The 17,624-nt window shown below is 43.1% G+C and overlaps 1 protein-coding gene across 16 annotated transcripts in view; it reads right to left on the minus strand.

The window, feature by feature from the left end:
* Positions 1-815: 815 nt before the first annotated feature.
* The window catches only part of LOC135219441 (leucine-rich repeat serine/threonine-protein kinase 1-like), a 940,187-nt gene continuing 923,378 nt past the window's right edge, over positions 816-17,624 (minus strand). For all 16 annotated transcript variants that reach the window (XM_064256227.1, XM_064256225.1, XM_064256224.1 and 13 more), the window contains one exon: positions 816-2,195. In XM_064256227.1, coding sequence (XP_064112297.1) covers positions 1,818-2,195 — 378 coding nt within the window. In that variant the 3' untranslated portion in view covers positions 816-1,817. The remainder of the gene's footprint in view (positions 2,196-17,624) is intronic.

A 17,624-nucleotide genomic window follows, 5' to 3' on the forward strand; every position in this document is an offset into this window, starting at 1 on the left:
TTTATTTATATTTCATTTGGCACTGTATTGAAATTAATTTCAATTCAGTGAGCATTTGGATGGACAACAAAGTTTATTATTAGCAGGATCAACTCCAACAATAATTCATATAATGATAACCATATTTCCTTGGTAAAATAAAAGGTAAAACTTTTATATTAATGACTACAGAAATGTGAAACTTTCTGAGTTGTAAATGGTTATCATAAAATATCACAAAATACAAAGTAAATGACTAGAAGAAAGAGTTTAATAGTTCATTTGGAACGGATGAGCACTGTAAACTAAAATTGTTTCTTGTGCTACATTGTGTACATAACAAAACCAAGCCATCTGCTTAAAGAAATAAAAGCCAGTTTTTGGTACAGGATTATTAATAATAATGTTAGGAATACCTCTGTCTTATTACCACTTGCAGTGAATATGAAAATGTGATTACCACTTGCAATGAATATGAAAATGTGTTTAGAGGTTTTACATCTCCAGGTGTAGACAGCTCTTTTTTTTTTTCCTTGTGTTTTTGTTTACATAAAACCAGTGAAATGTGTGTGTATGATATTTAAGATTTACTGTATGGTCAGGATATAGTAACTTCAAACACAAGGTTGAAGTATAGTTGTCATGTATTAAAACTGCATATTGAACTTAGTAACTAAATATGTATTTAGTCAATACACAAAGAAAATGTTGTTATATTTTTAAATAACATATAAAAGTCAATAGTATCTGAATCTGTATTTTGTCACTGTATAGGTTTTGGGATAATTGAAAAGGTGTCTTAATTTATGTAGACCCAATGAAACCTCTGTGTAGTCTCATGTTATGAGTGGAATAAGGCATGAAATATTACTAACATCAAAAAGCTGTAATATGATCACAGTCAACTAATAAAGTAGTTTTATTTATATTAAAAGTAATTATTTTATTAAAAATATTTGAAAATGTTAATATCTTCAGTCTAACCTTGAGAACTATGTTCATTACCAAAACCCTTACACAATTTTTATTCTCAACATTATTCAACATAACCTGTACAAAAGATCTTCACCTTAATGTCAATTGCAGTAATAAAAATATTCCTGATTCTGCCACCTTCAGCAATGCCTATTGAATTAAATACAAGAGGTATGATTCTCTGAATATCAGAAATTTCTCTTGCGAAAGTACTGTACAGTATACAATACTAAGTACTTACAGAATTAAAGTACTCCAGTTACCCTTAGCAAAATCTGTTCTTGAAAAAAAATGCTAGATAAACCCTGTACAGAGATTTAAAAATTTACATTTTATAACTCCATCATACTGTACACCAGTCTAGCAAAAGATAACATATTAACAATGAGGACACCAGAATCAAGAGGGATATGATATATTTACATATGTAGATGGATTTCATGACAAAACACCAGGTCACAGTCAGCAATTCCTTCACAAGGCATGGAACAGTACAATCGTAGGGGAGTTGACTTCCAATTTTTCCTTAATGAACTTTGGCATGTAATGTACTTTGCACATGCCAAACATTTTTGAGTCCTGAACAAAACTCTAAAAAAAAGTTCTTTGTAAATCCATATCTTCCTAGTCTTACAATAAACAAGTTTTGAAAAAATAAAAATACCTGGTGCAATACACAAATGAATCTTTAGTAAGTCCATCAGTTAACACAACCTAAGTTAATAAACTTTGTGACAGTAGTATTTTGAGTTGGCAATTGCACAGCAACTGTATTATGATAATATACGTTCAAACTGTGCAAAAAGTCAGGTAAGAAAATTGTAATTATAAAATTGTTTACTAATGCACTTTGTATTTATTATTCATGTATTCAACCAATGATGAGCTCTCCATAATAAACAGTACATTGCTCTCTGTACTGCTGGCTCGGGTTGTGCCGATCTAGGCATAGGTGAATAACGTCCTAATAAGTTTCTGTAACCTTTACCAATTGTAGCTAATAGAGGTGTTGGGGTATTGGTATAGCAGTCACTATCTTGATCACCATCTGAAGCATCTGCCACATTTTCATCTCTATCAGTAATTACAGATGGGGAAGGCAAGGGGACAATAGCCCTCACTTCATCTTCATATGGTCGAAAAACAGTAATGGGGCGCATAGACTCTGCTTCAGCAACAACAACACATCCCCAGGTTGTTCCAACATAAACTTCACCACCACACACTGCTACTGCAGATACCTTTATAAAAACAAATGATTAAGAAGCCATTATAAAGTAACTAGAACTTACCTAACACTAAAAATAAAAAACGAATTCCTAAAAATGACTAAATAAGAGTTCCTAAGTGGTATGAGGAATAATGATTAAGAAATCTTGTACCAACATTGACTTTTAGGTGAGCTGTTTAACCCTTAATGGATGGATTGATCCCAGGAGTAGTAATAACAGGTTGGGGTGGTGGACAGTCTGATCCTGTAGATTAACAATAGTAAGTGCCATCGATTTGCAAAGAATCGGGCGGGAAAGAGGTGCCATTACTTCTATAGCCCATAAATTCACTAATGACGACTTTTACAACGTAAAGCTGTTGGTCCAGTTGCTGAATAACCACTGGTTCCATGTAACGTAAAAACACCATACAAACAAACAATACACTGGCTAAAACCATGCATTGGACATCTCAGGACTTCAGTTCTCCTTGTAACCTCAAGGGGTAATATATTACGTCTCAGTTTCACAAAACGTCTTTTTTTTAAATTTGCTCAAATAAACCAAGGGGTTCCTGTTGGTTTTTTGTTCTTGTCTTTTACGATAGTATGTTGGTTGTAAATGTAATTTTACAAAGAAAAGCACAAAGAAATTGTATAAAAAATATGTAAAAGTAAAAAAAAGTTATTGAACTTCACTCTGTAAATTTACGTAAATATTTTTCAACAAATATGCTAAGAATTTGTTACTGATTTTATTTCTTATGTTTTGATATTGTGTGAGCAGTAATTATAATTTTACAAAATAAAATAACATCATTTATTAGAAAAAACATAAGCTGATAAAATTTATGATTGTCCTGTGAGAGGCCCCACAAAGGGTTGTAAGTACAGGCAGTCCCTGGCTTACGACAGGTTCCGCTTACAATGTTCCGAGGTTACAATGCTTTTCAATTATATTCATCAGAAATTATTTCCAGGTTTATGATGCATGTTCCAGGGTTACGACGCCCATCTGACAGGAGAAATATGACTCCCAAAAAGCAAAATATTTGAAGGTTTTTTGATGAAAAATACAATAAAAATGCAGTTTACATAGTTTTTTAAATACACCCTAAACATTAAAAGAAAGGTTTACTTAGGATTTTTTATGATTTTCTGGCTTATGGTCTCGAGAAGGAACCCCCATCGTAAGCCAGAGACTGCTAGGGAAATTTTTTAAGAATTTTTTTCTTTCACATTTGCATATCTTCCTCTTTCGTAAATTGGCCGACCTCAAAGTTTACCCAAGCTGAGGAGCTGCATATAGATATATTTACCTGTCTAGTAAAGGTTAAGGTGTCAAGAAATCTCAACACTTATGCAATAGAACAGAATAAACCAATCTTGATACAGGCTACAAATATTTTTTCTCTCCAGTGTGATGTCTAAATAGCACACACACTAAAAGTCTGTGACATATGCACCACACTGGAGAAAAAGCGTGAAACTTTGAAACGTGTTTGAGACTCCAATGAAAGAAGTCCTCATCAATAATGGGTTTTTCTAATCTGAATCAATGGATTGCAAATGAATCTTGCATTTTATATTTTGTGCTTGTCATTAAAAAATACAGGCATTCATCACACCTAACATTACTGTTATCAGGTTATTTTGTTGAAGAAATATATGATTTGAGCTTACATGTACTCGCCATATGTCATTTTGTATTAAAATGACAAAGGCCTAAATTATGTGCCACAACCAGTCACCTGTTATACAACATTATAATTGTACATGCATGCACCCATTTATAGTACCTGGTTACTAATGTTGCTCCACAAAGAGCAGACAAGATTCAAACTGTAGAATATTGGTTGTGAATTATATCATGGTTAATCATGTACTGCCTTTTATTCATGCAGTGACGCCCATTTGCACAAAGTTGTTCCAATGAGGATCCAATTACCCTTTATTTTTCCCCATCCTGGGGTAGGATTATCTTGTAGGCATTTCTAAAGGATGCGTTTATATACGGAACAAACCTTCCAGTCTTTATGCATGGGGAAAATCTCTCAAGTGTGGTTGGATCCGGTTAGAAATAGAAAAAGGTTTGGTGGCATCAGTGTATCAGCCAGTAGGGAGAGAGAGTAGGCAGAGCTGCCTCTTCTCCCTCTTGCTTACGCTGAATCACCAGTTATCTCTCTAACAGTCTTGAAGCAAGATGTGTGTTGTTGGCATTCTGGTTTTCCATTCTGTTTTTTGTTTATGTTCTTGTGATAAATTGTGATTATCTGTGTGCACATACTTGCATTCGAGAAATGCAAACCCATGAATCACCTAAGAAAGCTTTGCCTCAGAGATGTCCTGGGGTAGGTAACAACCCATGCTTTGTTATCTTGCCTCTCTTGAAACTGATCCTCATTCAACTTGTAGCAGATGCAGATCTAATTATTGCAATGTAAGTAACCCCTGTTCAGAGCGCTGTGATTGGTCTCTGGAGCAATGGAAACGTTTTGTTTAGAAGAAATACAAGAGGAAATTGGCTATTCTGTCATGGGAAGGCTTTGTACCTCCAATGGTGTCGGATGCCATCATTCTTTCTTGTTCATTCTCTCCATCAGATTTGCCTCTCATTGCATCATCTTATTGGGAACACTACTCCTATTACTTCATCTCTTAGATAGTTCGAGGAAGAATCCAGATCTTATAATTAATTTACCTACCTCTATTCTCTTGGGGACAGTAACCCTTGTACTGTTGTTTCAGGGATGGATGGGGCAAAGCTTTGCATGTCTACAGGCATGCCTACCTCAGCCTACACCATTCCCTCAACAGCCATGCCCCTTCCAACGGTTTCCTTTCTGGGCCTTCTATGTATTAATCTGCTCCCGACTCAATTGTTCATGCCCTGATGGAGAGAGTTAAAGGTGCTCTTCTGAAATTCAGTCGCTCCATTATGAAGATATCTAAAGGGCCCCATAGATGATACGACCGGTGGATCAGGTTCCATTCTGTCTCCAGCATCCGCTTTGCCCATAAGATGTTCGGATTCACTTCAGTTTGCTGAAACCTGGTAGAGGGAGGACATGGCCACTCCACTCATTGTTGACACTATAGACTGCGCTCTTGCAACAGAACTTGGAAAACCTCGGCAAAAAAGGAGAGCCTGAATTGAACTATGGTTGAAGAAATGAAATTAATTATCTCATGATTGTTTATTTACTGAATTGAAAACTCTATCCTGGTGACTGGTTTAATTACCTGAGAATGGACGAGCAGACCAACATGGAATTATTGCATACGGTCTCCCCTCTTATAGAAATAAAAAAAACCCACTTGTATGACATAACCAAAATCAATGAGGGGTTGCTGGACACATTTCACTTGCATGCCATAAGTCATTCCTTGGGGCATATATATTCCCAGAGACATGTAGAGCAATTATTCAAATTATTATGCAACACAAGTTTACAAAGGTAAAAAATAACTATGTTGCAAACACAGCATCTTCCATAGCCTAGTGGTATACTGTCTAGTACACAGTAGGTCTTTAGTTCCATTAAAGCAGAATAGGCCCCTAAACCTACAGGTACATTTTTCATAACTTTTCTACACAATTTTTTTTTTTAAACAAGGAAAATTTAAATGTTACTGAAAGTATTATCATAAACTTATTTTATGTGCGACAAATAACAATGTAATTTAGTCGGAGAGGCCGACAGATTCCGCCCACTTCTGGTCGGACGATAACCCCATAGACAGTGAGATTTACTTCTGATTCAGATGACCGGATCCGGCGATCGTAATGTCTATGGGGCCCTTAAGAAGAGGCATCATAGATTTCCGTCTTCCTCGTTGTTGTCTTCTCAGTCATCATCTTCGTCATCTATTCATTCTATTCTATCAAGGCTTTGGAGGAAGGACTTCATGGCCTCTTTTCACAAGAAGTTCCACAGGCCCTCTTTGGATTCCCACTCTGTCTCCCTTCATAAGAGGGCAAGACTAAGCATCCATCTCTTACAGTTGAGACTCGGTCGGTCTATCACAGAGGTATTGTTGGCTCGAAGTTTGCTCCTCAACGATTGGCTGGTCCGGGCAGGTTTTCAGATAAAGCTGATCTAAGACAGGTTAGGGATAGTGATAAATTTGGAGAAGTCAAACCTTACGCCCAGCTAAAGAACGCTGTACCTGGGAATGTTAATAGACTTAGCAGTGGCGAGGGTCTTTCCATCAGATCCACGCATCAACAAGTTCAAGACCATTGCTCAGATCTTCCTTTCCAGACAAAAACAACCAGCATGTCAGTGGCAGATCATTCTAGGTCACCTGTCATCCCTGGAAAAGCTTGTTCTTCATGGATGTATACACATTCAATCTCTTTAATGGAGAGTTTTGGTCCCCATCAAAGGATTCTCCCTTCTTCAGTACCCCTCTCAAAGGAAGTGAGACAGACTTAGCATGGTGACTGGACGACAGGAACCTGACCATAAGAGTGCTTAACCTGTTAAGCATCACCCATATGTTTACCATGATCTACTCAGTAGTGCCTTCAATGGGATATTACGTTCAAGACTTTAACTATGTTTGTCAAGCCGTCGGTCCAGGTAATAATACGTTTACTCGTATAGAAAGTGTAGGAACATCATTTGGTAACACTCTCAGCACAAGTAAGCTGTAAATGGAAACTTACTTCCTGCCTGGCAAATCTTTTCTGGTGGTCGCTTGATGCTAAAATCTTTCAGTACGCTGCGGCCGTTTATCGAGACATTGTTTTTCTGGGCTCAGCCTGTGTCGCTCCGTGAAATGTTCCTTGATACTCATTTCTAAGGTATAAATATTGCTATATATACCAGAGAAAAAAAGAGAAACGATAGTGCCAGAATATTCTGGCTCGCTCACCTTTTAATTAAAGGTGTTGGTATAGTAAAAAGAGCAAGTGGAAACCACTACCAGAGGTCCCTTGCCATTTAGTCTCTTCCTCCTTCAAAATCCCTCGTCTACAGAGGAGCCGAACTAAGGCCCCGCTACCCGCTACTACTACGGTCAGCGTCTTTGTTTACATTCCTTTCGATAGCATTGTCGGCGCCACAAGCGTTTTTTACTCTGTGCTGTGTTTTGCCAAAATCCTATCTTTTTCTTTACCAAGATGGACCAACAAGCTTCTGCATCCAAGTTAAGTACAGTGGTACCTTGAGATACGAAAGGCTCAACTTACGAAAAACTCAAGATACAAAAGCCAATACGAAAAATTTAACGGCTCTACATACGAAAAGTTTTCAAGATACGAAAGGTTTCTGTAAAGTCCGAGATTCGCCCGAACCACCGATAACAATTTGAAACTCGCGCGCCGCCAACTTAGTAGACTCGCCACCATCCTCCTGCTCTCCCATTGGTTCCTGATGCTAGTCGTGGCCATGAGATCCTTCTCTCCTATTGGCCAGCGTCCCTCCCATCATGCATCTATGTACGGGGTGGCGTGCCTCGGCCACTCGGTACCAGCATTGTTATAGTACACACGCTGTATTCGTTTCGGGATCGTCAATGTGTATTTTTAAAAAAAATTCTCTTATCTTTTCACATAAAATGGAAAAAGAAGAGCACCTCTTGAGTGACGACATATATGATATGATTGACCAAGATCTCTCTTCGTGGGATAAGTGACCAAGATCTCTCACATGGGATAAGTGATCAAGGTCTCTCTCATGGGATAACTGGAAACTTTGCAAGGTTGGTAGAATCTCCACTCCCTGCTGAACAGAGGATGTTGACCAATCATTTACAACATGCATACCAATATAATCAAGGCACTTCAGTTTATGTTGAAGGTCAGCAGCCGAACATTCAGTACCCAAATCAGTTGCAGAAAGAGCATTTGGTTCAACAGGGTTTTGATGGATACCAGGGCCAACAGTCATGAGGTGCAACAATTAGTAGATAATTATCAAGACGGGCAGCCGTTAATGAACACTACGCGTTTATAGAAAAAAAAAAAAAAAAAGACACCCCGAAAAGGCTCACACAGGTCGTATGCTTGCGCAGTTCGATGACGTTTGCCTGAGTCGTTTCAGGAACATAGTGAAAAGTAGGCAGAAGCAATCTTCCTTGGATCATTATTTTTTAAAGAGGCCTTTAGCATTAGCAGGAGTAAGTAAAAAGTTATTTTATATCCTAGCCCTTTCACGGGGGTTTTCTGCTCCGACCGCATGTTTCGGATCATAGCCTAGACTATTCAGATCACGATTCCCTGGTGTTAGGAGTTATTTGGCCCTTGTGCCCTTACGTTAGGACCTTGTCCCTTCGTATTCTTTGTCCTACGGCTCCCCAGTCGCCTGCCCCCGATTCTTTCGGTACGGCATACTGACTAGCTGCTCTGAGTCGCTAGGCTAACACACCCAAATCTTCGGATTTGCGATTAGCCTATCCGCTCTAGGACAACCTCTTCTCTTCCATTTTTATTTATTTCATCCCCCCCCTGTGTTAGGTCAGCTAGAAATTTTATTAATATATATATTTTATTATGTGTTGCTATGCTGCACGGCTTCAAGTTAGCCAGTAGGCCTTCTTCGGTCGGCTGGCCCTTCACATCGCATGTCAGTTCACCCGGCTGAGAAGGTTTCCAGTTGATCACGTACGAGTCACCCTGCTACCGACCTTCCCCCCCCCCCCCCCTTCCTCCCCTCACCTACCTGTTCACCCACCTCGGTGACGTGACGACTCGCTCGCTACCCAGGTAGCCCACCCGAGTCTATGTAGAGTGGGGAGGGAGTACTGGGAGGGGAGGGGGACGCTACAGAGTGCAGGGACACGTCCCACCCCCCGAGCCATGGTTGGCCACCAGGCCCGGGAGGACGGGATACCCCCCGACCCTCCAGGTGGCGCTCCCCCCCCTTCTATGTCTGTTAGACCTTTTCCTCCCTCCCCGCTCCAGCGGCCTCGGGCTCCGTCTAACCCCACACCTGACCTTGGAAACGAGATACCTCAGACATAAGGCTCCGGCCTTCTCGTGGGAGATTTAATTTTGCATGTGTTTTTACATTTGTCATAGCATACATATAATATTAGATTTCTTACGGCGGAGTTCCTACTCCACCAATGTAATTGTCACCCGGTTGCGTTAACTCCTCATCCTGTTTCTATCTTTGATTGTTACTTACTCCGGCGTCTGGGGACACCTTGAGTTCATTAATCTGTTAAGATTCTACTCCGCCCCCGCCGAAGTTCTATTGAAGTCAGACTCCCCTTGGTCCGCTCGTGACATCACGTTAAGGTATACAGGCCCCGCAGTTGGTCGTGACAGGGTGACACTTATCGTATACCTATATAATATATATATTTATTTATATATATAATTTCATATATATATGTGTATGTGCTACCGCCGGAGTATTATACCTCACAACCATGGAGTTATTCCGAAGGTTGTTGATGATACTCATGTATCATTTGACTTACAGGTTACCTGTTGTCAAAAGGAAGAGAGTGAAGGACTTCATCGTGTGGCACCACGAGAACTGCTCTGTGTGCTACATTCTTGTGAATGAAGCCTCCGCCGAGGTATGTCACATTCCAGGCTGTATATAATGATACAATGAGATTCATTAAATTGTGTTCTTGTTTTTGTACAAAGTTAAGTCTGTCTCTAGTGTTAAGTACTGACGCTAACCCCTCTTACAGGGCTTGGAAGCGGTTCAGACTGCGGCTTTGACCACCCTGAAGACCTGGGTCAGAAGGTTCGGAAGAAACTCTCCCTAGGGTCAACCCTATACCCTGGGCCAGGACATGTTCTCCCTCACTTTCCCCGAAGCGAAGAGGGTCTCAGCGGTGGATCCGGAGGTAGCTGCACCCCTGTTCGCCAAAATCCAGGCCATGGTTGCACTTCCGGAGGACAGAGGCATCGCCGAGGCGGTCATGGGGTAGGTTGCGGCCCTCAACCTGGATTTAGAGCCCATGGCCGTCATGGGCAACGGTAAGGGTGTTGGTGAGGCAGATCCTGTAGGGGCTCAGGGGCTTTCCTTGAGCCCTTCCTTAACTTCTACCCCCTCTACTTCCACTTCCTTCCAGGGTTTCACTGAGAAGCCTAGGTCAGTCAGGCCAAAGTCTTCTTCAGCGATCCCCAAAGTTAAGTCTTCTACAAGCTTCAAACCAAGGTCCAAGACCCTGCCAAAGAAGACTAGTTCTAGCCTTGTCACTAAGTCGCCAGCTCACCATCCCGGGGCAGACAAGGCGAAAGCTATTCCTTCTGCCAAGGTGCCCAAGCAGAGACCTCGCAAGGAGAAAGCCCAGTCTTCCTCCTTTGACCCTGATGCCTTCTCTACTAGTATCTTGCAGCAGGTGGGCAACGTCGTCGGGAACTTGGTCCAGACCAAGTTCCAGGAGATGTCTGCCCAACTCTCAAATACAGTAGAGGCATCGGGCCAGTCAATCCAATCCCTGTCGGAGAGGGTGGCGGCCCAAGAGAACGCTATGACTGGCATCCGGAACACCTTGGCGGCAGGGCACTCTCAGTCCGGCCAAGCAGCCCTACCCTCACTTATGCCGGACTCGTCTAACCTCCCTCCATTCAAGCCTAACAATCCTTGAAGGATAGCGGCATACACTCCATTCTCGGGGGGTATGCTGTCGATTGAAGGCTGTGGAACTCGAAGGCTTGAGGACTTCGAGTTCTACCCTGAAAATCTCCAACCTCCATTCATGGGCTATGTCCGCCTAACTGACGCGGCCATGATGAGGGAGAATAAAGTCCCGAGAGAGACTGTAATCCTCCCCCGGGAACAGGCTCAACAGGCCTGGCTACGGAGCTTGGAGGAGTGGGAGTGCGAGAACACTCGGCTCACCGCTTTCAAGAGCCCCTTCATCATTTTCACAACGGTGGAGGGCACTCCACTACCTCTCACTCTTAAGGTGGTGGAGGCCACTTATCAGGCAGCTCTGAAAGACAAGCCCATGCCCCAGCTCCGGGAAACAGAGCCAACTTCTCTCTGAATCCCCGGATCTGAGAACTATTTTGAAGGAGCAGCTCCTACTTTCACCGTAGGTAAACTCAAGCCGGACTGCGCCACGGCACTGTTCAGCGAGAGGTTACCTAGACTCTCAGAGAGCCTTATCCAGATGGAATATGACGCCTGGACTAGGCTCAGCAGGTCCCTCAGCTCCTTGACTATGGCAGAAATGATGGCTCTTGTTTACAAACAAGAGCCGTTATTTAAAGTCATGGCTAAGTCGCTACTGCATACAATGCAGTGCGACTTCTATGACTTCATCATAGCACAGCGGAACTGCAGGAAACGTGTTCTGGCGGAAGCCACCATCCGCCATGAACCAAATAAATTGATCGCCTCATCCATATGGGGCACAGACCTCTTCCCCAACCCCGTGGTGACTGAGGTCTTATACGAGGCCTCCAAGGTAAACCAGAGCTTGAAGGTCCGGTGGGGTCTCGTTTCAAAAAGGAAACCCGAATCCACCGGATCCAACCCGAAGTCAAAGAAGAGGCCTAGGAAGTTCCAGCCCTTCCAGGCCCCTCAGCAAGCTCTGATGCAGGCAGTCCTGGTACCTCAAGTGCCACAGCAAACTGCGTCAAAAGCACAGCCGCAACAGCAGTTCGTGCTCTTGACGCAGCCATCTCAGCAGCCCCAGGCGTCAACCTCCTTTGCTGTCTCTCCGGCCTATAATGCGGCTTTCGAGGCTCAATCCTTTCAGCCGTTCAATAGGTTTGCCAGAGGTAGCCGAGCCAGGGGCCCCTCCCATTATAGAGGGGCTGGAAGGGCCACCAGCAGGGGCAAAGGTTTCCGAGGAGCGCATGGTGGACGTCCATCGGCAAACCAGTGAGAGCCCCAAGGTAGGAGGGAGGCTGTACCTTTTCCATCACCGGTGGGGGTTCAGCAGCTGGGCTCAGAGCATTGTGACCAAAGGTCTGGGGTGGAGTTGGCTCCAAGGCCCTCCTCCACCCAACAACTTCTATCAAAGACCAACAGCGGAATTGGTAGAGTATACCCAAGATCTTCTTCACAAAGGAGTAGTATCAAGGGTCAAGTACTTAAAGTTTCAAGGGCGCTTATTCAGCGTGCCAAAGAAAGGCTCAGAAAAGCGAAGGATAATCCTAGACTTGTCCCATCTGAACTCATTCATTCTTTGCAACAAGTTCAGGATGCTGACCATTTCGCAGGTACGGACCTTACTTCCCCGTGGGGCCGTCACAACCTCTATAGATCTTACAGATGCCTACTATCATGTTCCAATAGCCAGACACTTCCGCACCTTTCTAGGCTTCAAGCTAGGAAGACAAGCTTACTCCTTCAGAGTAATGCCATTCGGGCTCAACATTGCACCCAGAATATTCACAAAGTTGGCGGAATCAGTCGTCCAAGATTTGAGGACGCAAGGAATAATGTTAGTAGCCTATCTTGACGATTGGCTCATATTGGCCGCAAGTGCTGAGGAATGCCACAAAGCGACGGTCAAGGTAATCCAGTTCCTGGAACGCTTAGGGTTTCAAATAAACAAGACCAAGTCCAGGCTAACACCGGAATCACGCTTCCAGTGGTTAGGCCTACAGTGGGACCTGGGATTTCATACTCTATCAATCCCGCCGTTAAAAAGGAAAGAAATAGCCAAGTCCACGAGGCAATTTCTCAAGAACGCTCAGACATCTCGGAGGAACCAAGAAAGGATCTTGGGTTCACTCCAATTCACTTCAGTTACGGACATTCTCTTGAAAGCCAGACTGAAGGACATAAACCGCGTCTGGCATTCAAAAGCAAACCGGAGGTCTCGGGACAAATTAGCCCCCATCCCGGTGATCTTACGGAAGCGTCTCCGTCCATGGACGGACGTCAAGAGTCTATCAAGAGCGGTAACCCCTCCAGTTCCCCCCGCCGTCGCTAGTGATCCACACGGGCGCTTCACTAAGCGGCTGGGGCGGGTACTCACAGTACAAAAATGTCCAGGGAACCTGGTCCCTACCATTCCGCCAGCTACATATCAATGTACTGGAAGCCATGGCAGTGTTTCTCACTCTGAAAAGGCTTCGACCGTCCAAGAAGAGTCACGTCAAACTAGTACTAGACAGTGCAGTGGTAGTCCACTGCATAAACAAGGGCGGATCCAAGTCAAGTCACCTGAATCATGTCATGATAGCCATATTTGCCTTGGCAGACAGGAACAAATGGCACTTGTCAGCCACTCACCTAGCGGGCGTAAGGAATGTGGTAGCGGATGCCCTATCACGCTCCGCCCCGCTGGAACGGAATCGGAATGGACCTTAGACAAGGAGTCATTCAAATGGATCTGTCAAAAGGTTCTGGGGCTCCAGGTGGACCTCTTTGCGACGGAGATGAATCACAAACTCCCTTGTTATGTGGCCCCCAACCTGGACCCTCTGGCCTATGCCACGGACGCTATGGCTATAGATTGGAATGTGTGGAAGAGGATTTATCTGTTTCCTCCAGTAAATCTTCTCTTGAAAGTACTGAACAAACTCTGGACGTTCAAGGGCCACATCGCGTTAGTAGCTCCCAACTGGCCCAAAAGCAATTGGTTTCCCCTACTCCTGGAGTTGGGACTCCAGCCTCAACAGATTCCCAATCCCAAACTGACTCAGTTAGTACAAACGCGGACTGTGTCCGCTTCCTCAAGAATTCAGAAAGCCCTAACTTTATGGACTTCATGAAGTTTGCGGCACAGAGGGATGCCAACATCGACCCCCAAAACATCAGATTCTTAGAATCCGACAAAAGGGAATCGACACTACGTCAATATGACTCGGCTGTTAAGAAACTGGCCTTGTTTCTAAAGAGCTCAAGTGCACAAACCATGACCACGAATTTGGCCATAACTTTCTTCAGGACATTATTCGAGAAAGGTCTAGCAGCAAGCACAATTACTACTACCAAATCTGCACTTAAAAAGATCTTCCAGTGTGGTTTCGGGACAGATCTAACAGCTTCATACTTTTCATCTATTCCAAAGGCTTGCGCTAGGCTTAGGCCGTCTGAGAGACCCAGGTCAGTCTCATGGTTTTTAAATGATGTCCTTAAATTGGCCTCTGAAATTGATAATGACTCATGCGAGTATATAGCTCTTTTGAGGAAAACATTATTCTTAATAAGCCTGGCATCAGGAGCTAGGATTTCAGAACTGTTGGCTCTTTCTAGGGAACCAGGTCACATTGAATTCCTTCCCTCAAGAGAACTGTTACTTTCTCCAGATCGTCAATTTTTAGCCAAAAATGAAGACCCACAAGAAAGGTGGGCCCCAAGGAAAATTATACCACTTCCACAGGACCAGTCATTATGTCCAGTTAATTCCCTAAAAGCATACTTAAGCAGAACTTCCCTGATATTCTCAGGTCCCTTGTTCATTAGGGAAAAAGGTGGCACTATTTCCTTGAAAGGAATTAGACAACAAATTTTGTACTTCATAAAACAAGCTAACCCAGAATTTTTCCCATGGGCACATGATGTTAGGGCAGTTGCCACCTCCATCAATTACTTTCAATTGACGATCTCAAGAAATACACAGGCTGGAAATACCCGACAGTATTTAAACGCCACTATTTGAAGTCTTTAGAGGCCCTTAAATTCTCTGCAGAGGGAGCCGGAAACACAGCTTCCCCTGACACTGCATAGCAAGTAATTACTTAGCCTATATCTCTCTTGTAGCTCTTTCCCTTCTACCTGCCTCACTAGCACCCTTGCTTAGCTCGGCCGTCACTGTATTTACTTTACCTTGGATGTAATTTTGTATATACTGGTTTTTATCACTTTTATGTTTGGGCTTAGTTCCCTTGTCAATTTAGTGGTTAATTATCATATCTATTAAAATGAAGTTTTGTGTCCTAGTGTAGATAAGTTACTTTAAGGTTCATTAAAACTCAATGATGATTTGTATATTTATCATTTTGTTGTAGGATTAAGCTTTATATTATAGCAATTAACCCTACTTGTGTTTTAATTTACCTAGTATTATTTTCAATCTGCACTGATCTTTCCAAGCTTGAAGGGGCCAATTCTCTGGCACTATTTCACAGAGCGACACAGGCTGAGCCCAGAAAGGGGATTTTGACAGAGGAAAAATCTATTTCTGGGCAATGGCCTGTGTTGCCCAGTGAAATCCCACCCCTTCTTTCTTTCATTCCACACCCTGTTTGGCCCAAGCTTGGGTGCTATCTTCAGGAATGAAAACAAAGACGCTGACCGTAGTAGTAGCGGGTAGCGGGGCCTTAGTTCGGCTCCTCTGTAGACGAGGGATTTTAAAGGAGGAAGAGACTATATGGCAAGGGACCTCTGGTAGTGGTTTTCACTCGCTCTTTTTACTATAGCGACACCTTTAATTAAAAGGTGAGCGAGCCAGAATATTCTCTTTTTCTCTGGTATATATAGCAATATTTATACCTTAAAAATGAGTATCAAGGAACATTTCACTGGGTGACACAGGTCATTGCCCAGAAATAGATTTTTCCTCCGTCAAAATCCCTTTTTTGCGTCTTTCACAATTAAAGTCCCAAAGAGAACATATTTCTTCAGGTGAGATCAATCTAATACTAGAGGAGTCTGATATTGAGGACCTATTTAATGATAAGAGAGAGAGAGAGAATTACAAAAAAGCGTGACGATGTGTTAGCAGCAAGCTCCTCCGCGGGGGACGCTTAACAGGAAATTCTTCTATTCTCAGACTCCTTGAACAAAGGTTGGGGAGCTCACTTGGAAGATCTGATTTCAGGTGTGTGCGACCACCAAGAAAAGCAGCTTCACATCAACGTCCTGGAACTAAAGGCGTCTTTCTTAGCCGTTCTGGAATTTCAGAAGCATGTGACGGGCCACTCAGTGGTTCTAATGTCCGACAATACCACAGTGGTGGTATATGTCAACAAATGGGACTGGCATCCCATCATCTTCAAGAATTGACAATACAACTGCACCAGTGGTCAATGATTCACTCGGTGGATCTTTCAGCCAGATACATTCCAGGCAAGAGAATGTAGTGCCATGCAAGCCGCGTCGTCAGGGTCAAGTATTAGGGAGGTGGTCATTACACCTGGAGGTAGCAGAAAGATTGTTCCATCTGTGGGGAAGGCCAAATGATATATCTTTTTGTGACCTTTTACAAGAAACTGATGGTGTTTTGTTCGGCTGTTCTGGATCCTTGGGCCACTACAGAAAATGCTTTATGCCTTTCCTCTCTTTTACCTGATCCATCAAGTAATCAACAGGCTAATGATCTCTCAGAACCTCAGAATGACTGGTGCCTCCCTTATGGATGCACACCGAGTGGTATCCCAACCTGCTGGCCCTGCTGACTGAGGCACCGAGAGATTCACCACTGGCACAATCGCCTTTGCCAACCGCACATCAAGAAGTTCCACCAGTTGGTTTGGTCTCTGTCTCTTCACAGTTGGAGACTATCGAGTATCTCCTGCAAGCAAGAGGCTTTTCTGTAAAGCAGCAAGAGATGTCTGACTATCTCAGGATATCTTCTACACCAGGGGAAATAGGCCTCCTACTGTAATTGGTGTCGTCAACGGGGGTTTCTCTCCAGTTTGAACTTCTATTTAGCAAGTACCTCGCTGAATTCCTGGTCTTCCTTCATAGGGAGAAACTACTTTCTATGTTAGCCATTAAGGATCACAGGGCTGCTCTAGGGCTTGTTCTGTGCCTGACAGGAGTAGACCTTTCCTCCTCATGAGAGAGAACATAAGCCTCCTAACTGGGATTTAACCTTGGTCCTTAGCCATCTCACTCATGGCCTTATGAATTTTAACAGGGGTCTCACTCATGCACCTTATGAATTTTAACAGGGGTTCATCAGACAGAAATTTTACCTTCAAGACAGTTTTCTTACTGGCCTTAGCCTCAACAAAAAGTGTAGAACTTCTTGGCCTCTCTTTGTTGTCAAACACTCAAGGGGTTGGGGACCTGTAACCTTAAAATTTGTCCGGGAATTTGTAGACATGATTCAAAATCCATCGGTTCCTGAAGACAGATTTGAGTCCATTTCAAGCTCCTCCCTGAGAGATTTACTTTTATGTCCTGTTAGGGTTCTGCGAAGCTATCTAAAAAGGACAACTTCTCAGACCTGAGTGTTGAAGAATTTTTGTTAGCACAGACTGGAATAATAAAGAAGTGTTCAAGAACGTCATCTCCTTTTGGTTATGTGAGGTAATTAGACATGCATACAGCAATTCTTCTAATGCAAATGCCAAAACAGTGGATGCAAGAGCTCATAATGTTAGGGACTTTGGCCCTTCCATCACCTTTAAAAAGACCCTCTTGGTTCACAGCTTGCTGAAGGCTGGTACGTGGGTTCTTCAAATGACCTTCGCCTCCTACATATGGGACGTTACCTATAAGTCCTTGGCCCTTTTTCCTTGGGTCCGGTGGTGGCTGCTCAACTAGTTGTGTAGCTTATTTAATGCCCCCAACAGGACAGATTGTATCTTGCCTGAGATGTTGGTTGTGAAAGTGAGAGTGAATGGGATGAC

The sequence above is a fragment of the Macrobrachium nipponense genome, chromosome 1 (genome assembly GCF_015104395.2).
Source record: "Macrobrachium nipponense isolate FS-2020 chromosome 1, ASM1510439v2, whole genome shotgun sequence".
Taxonomy (NCBI): domain Eukaryota; kingdom Metazoa; phylum Arthropoda; class Malacostraca; order Decapoda; family Palaemonidae; genus Macrobrachium; species Macrobrachium nipponense.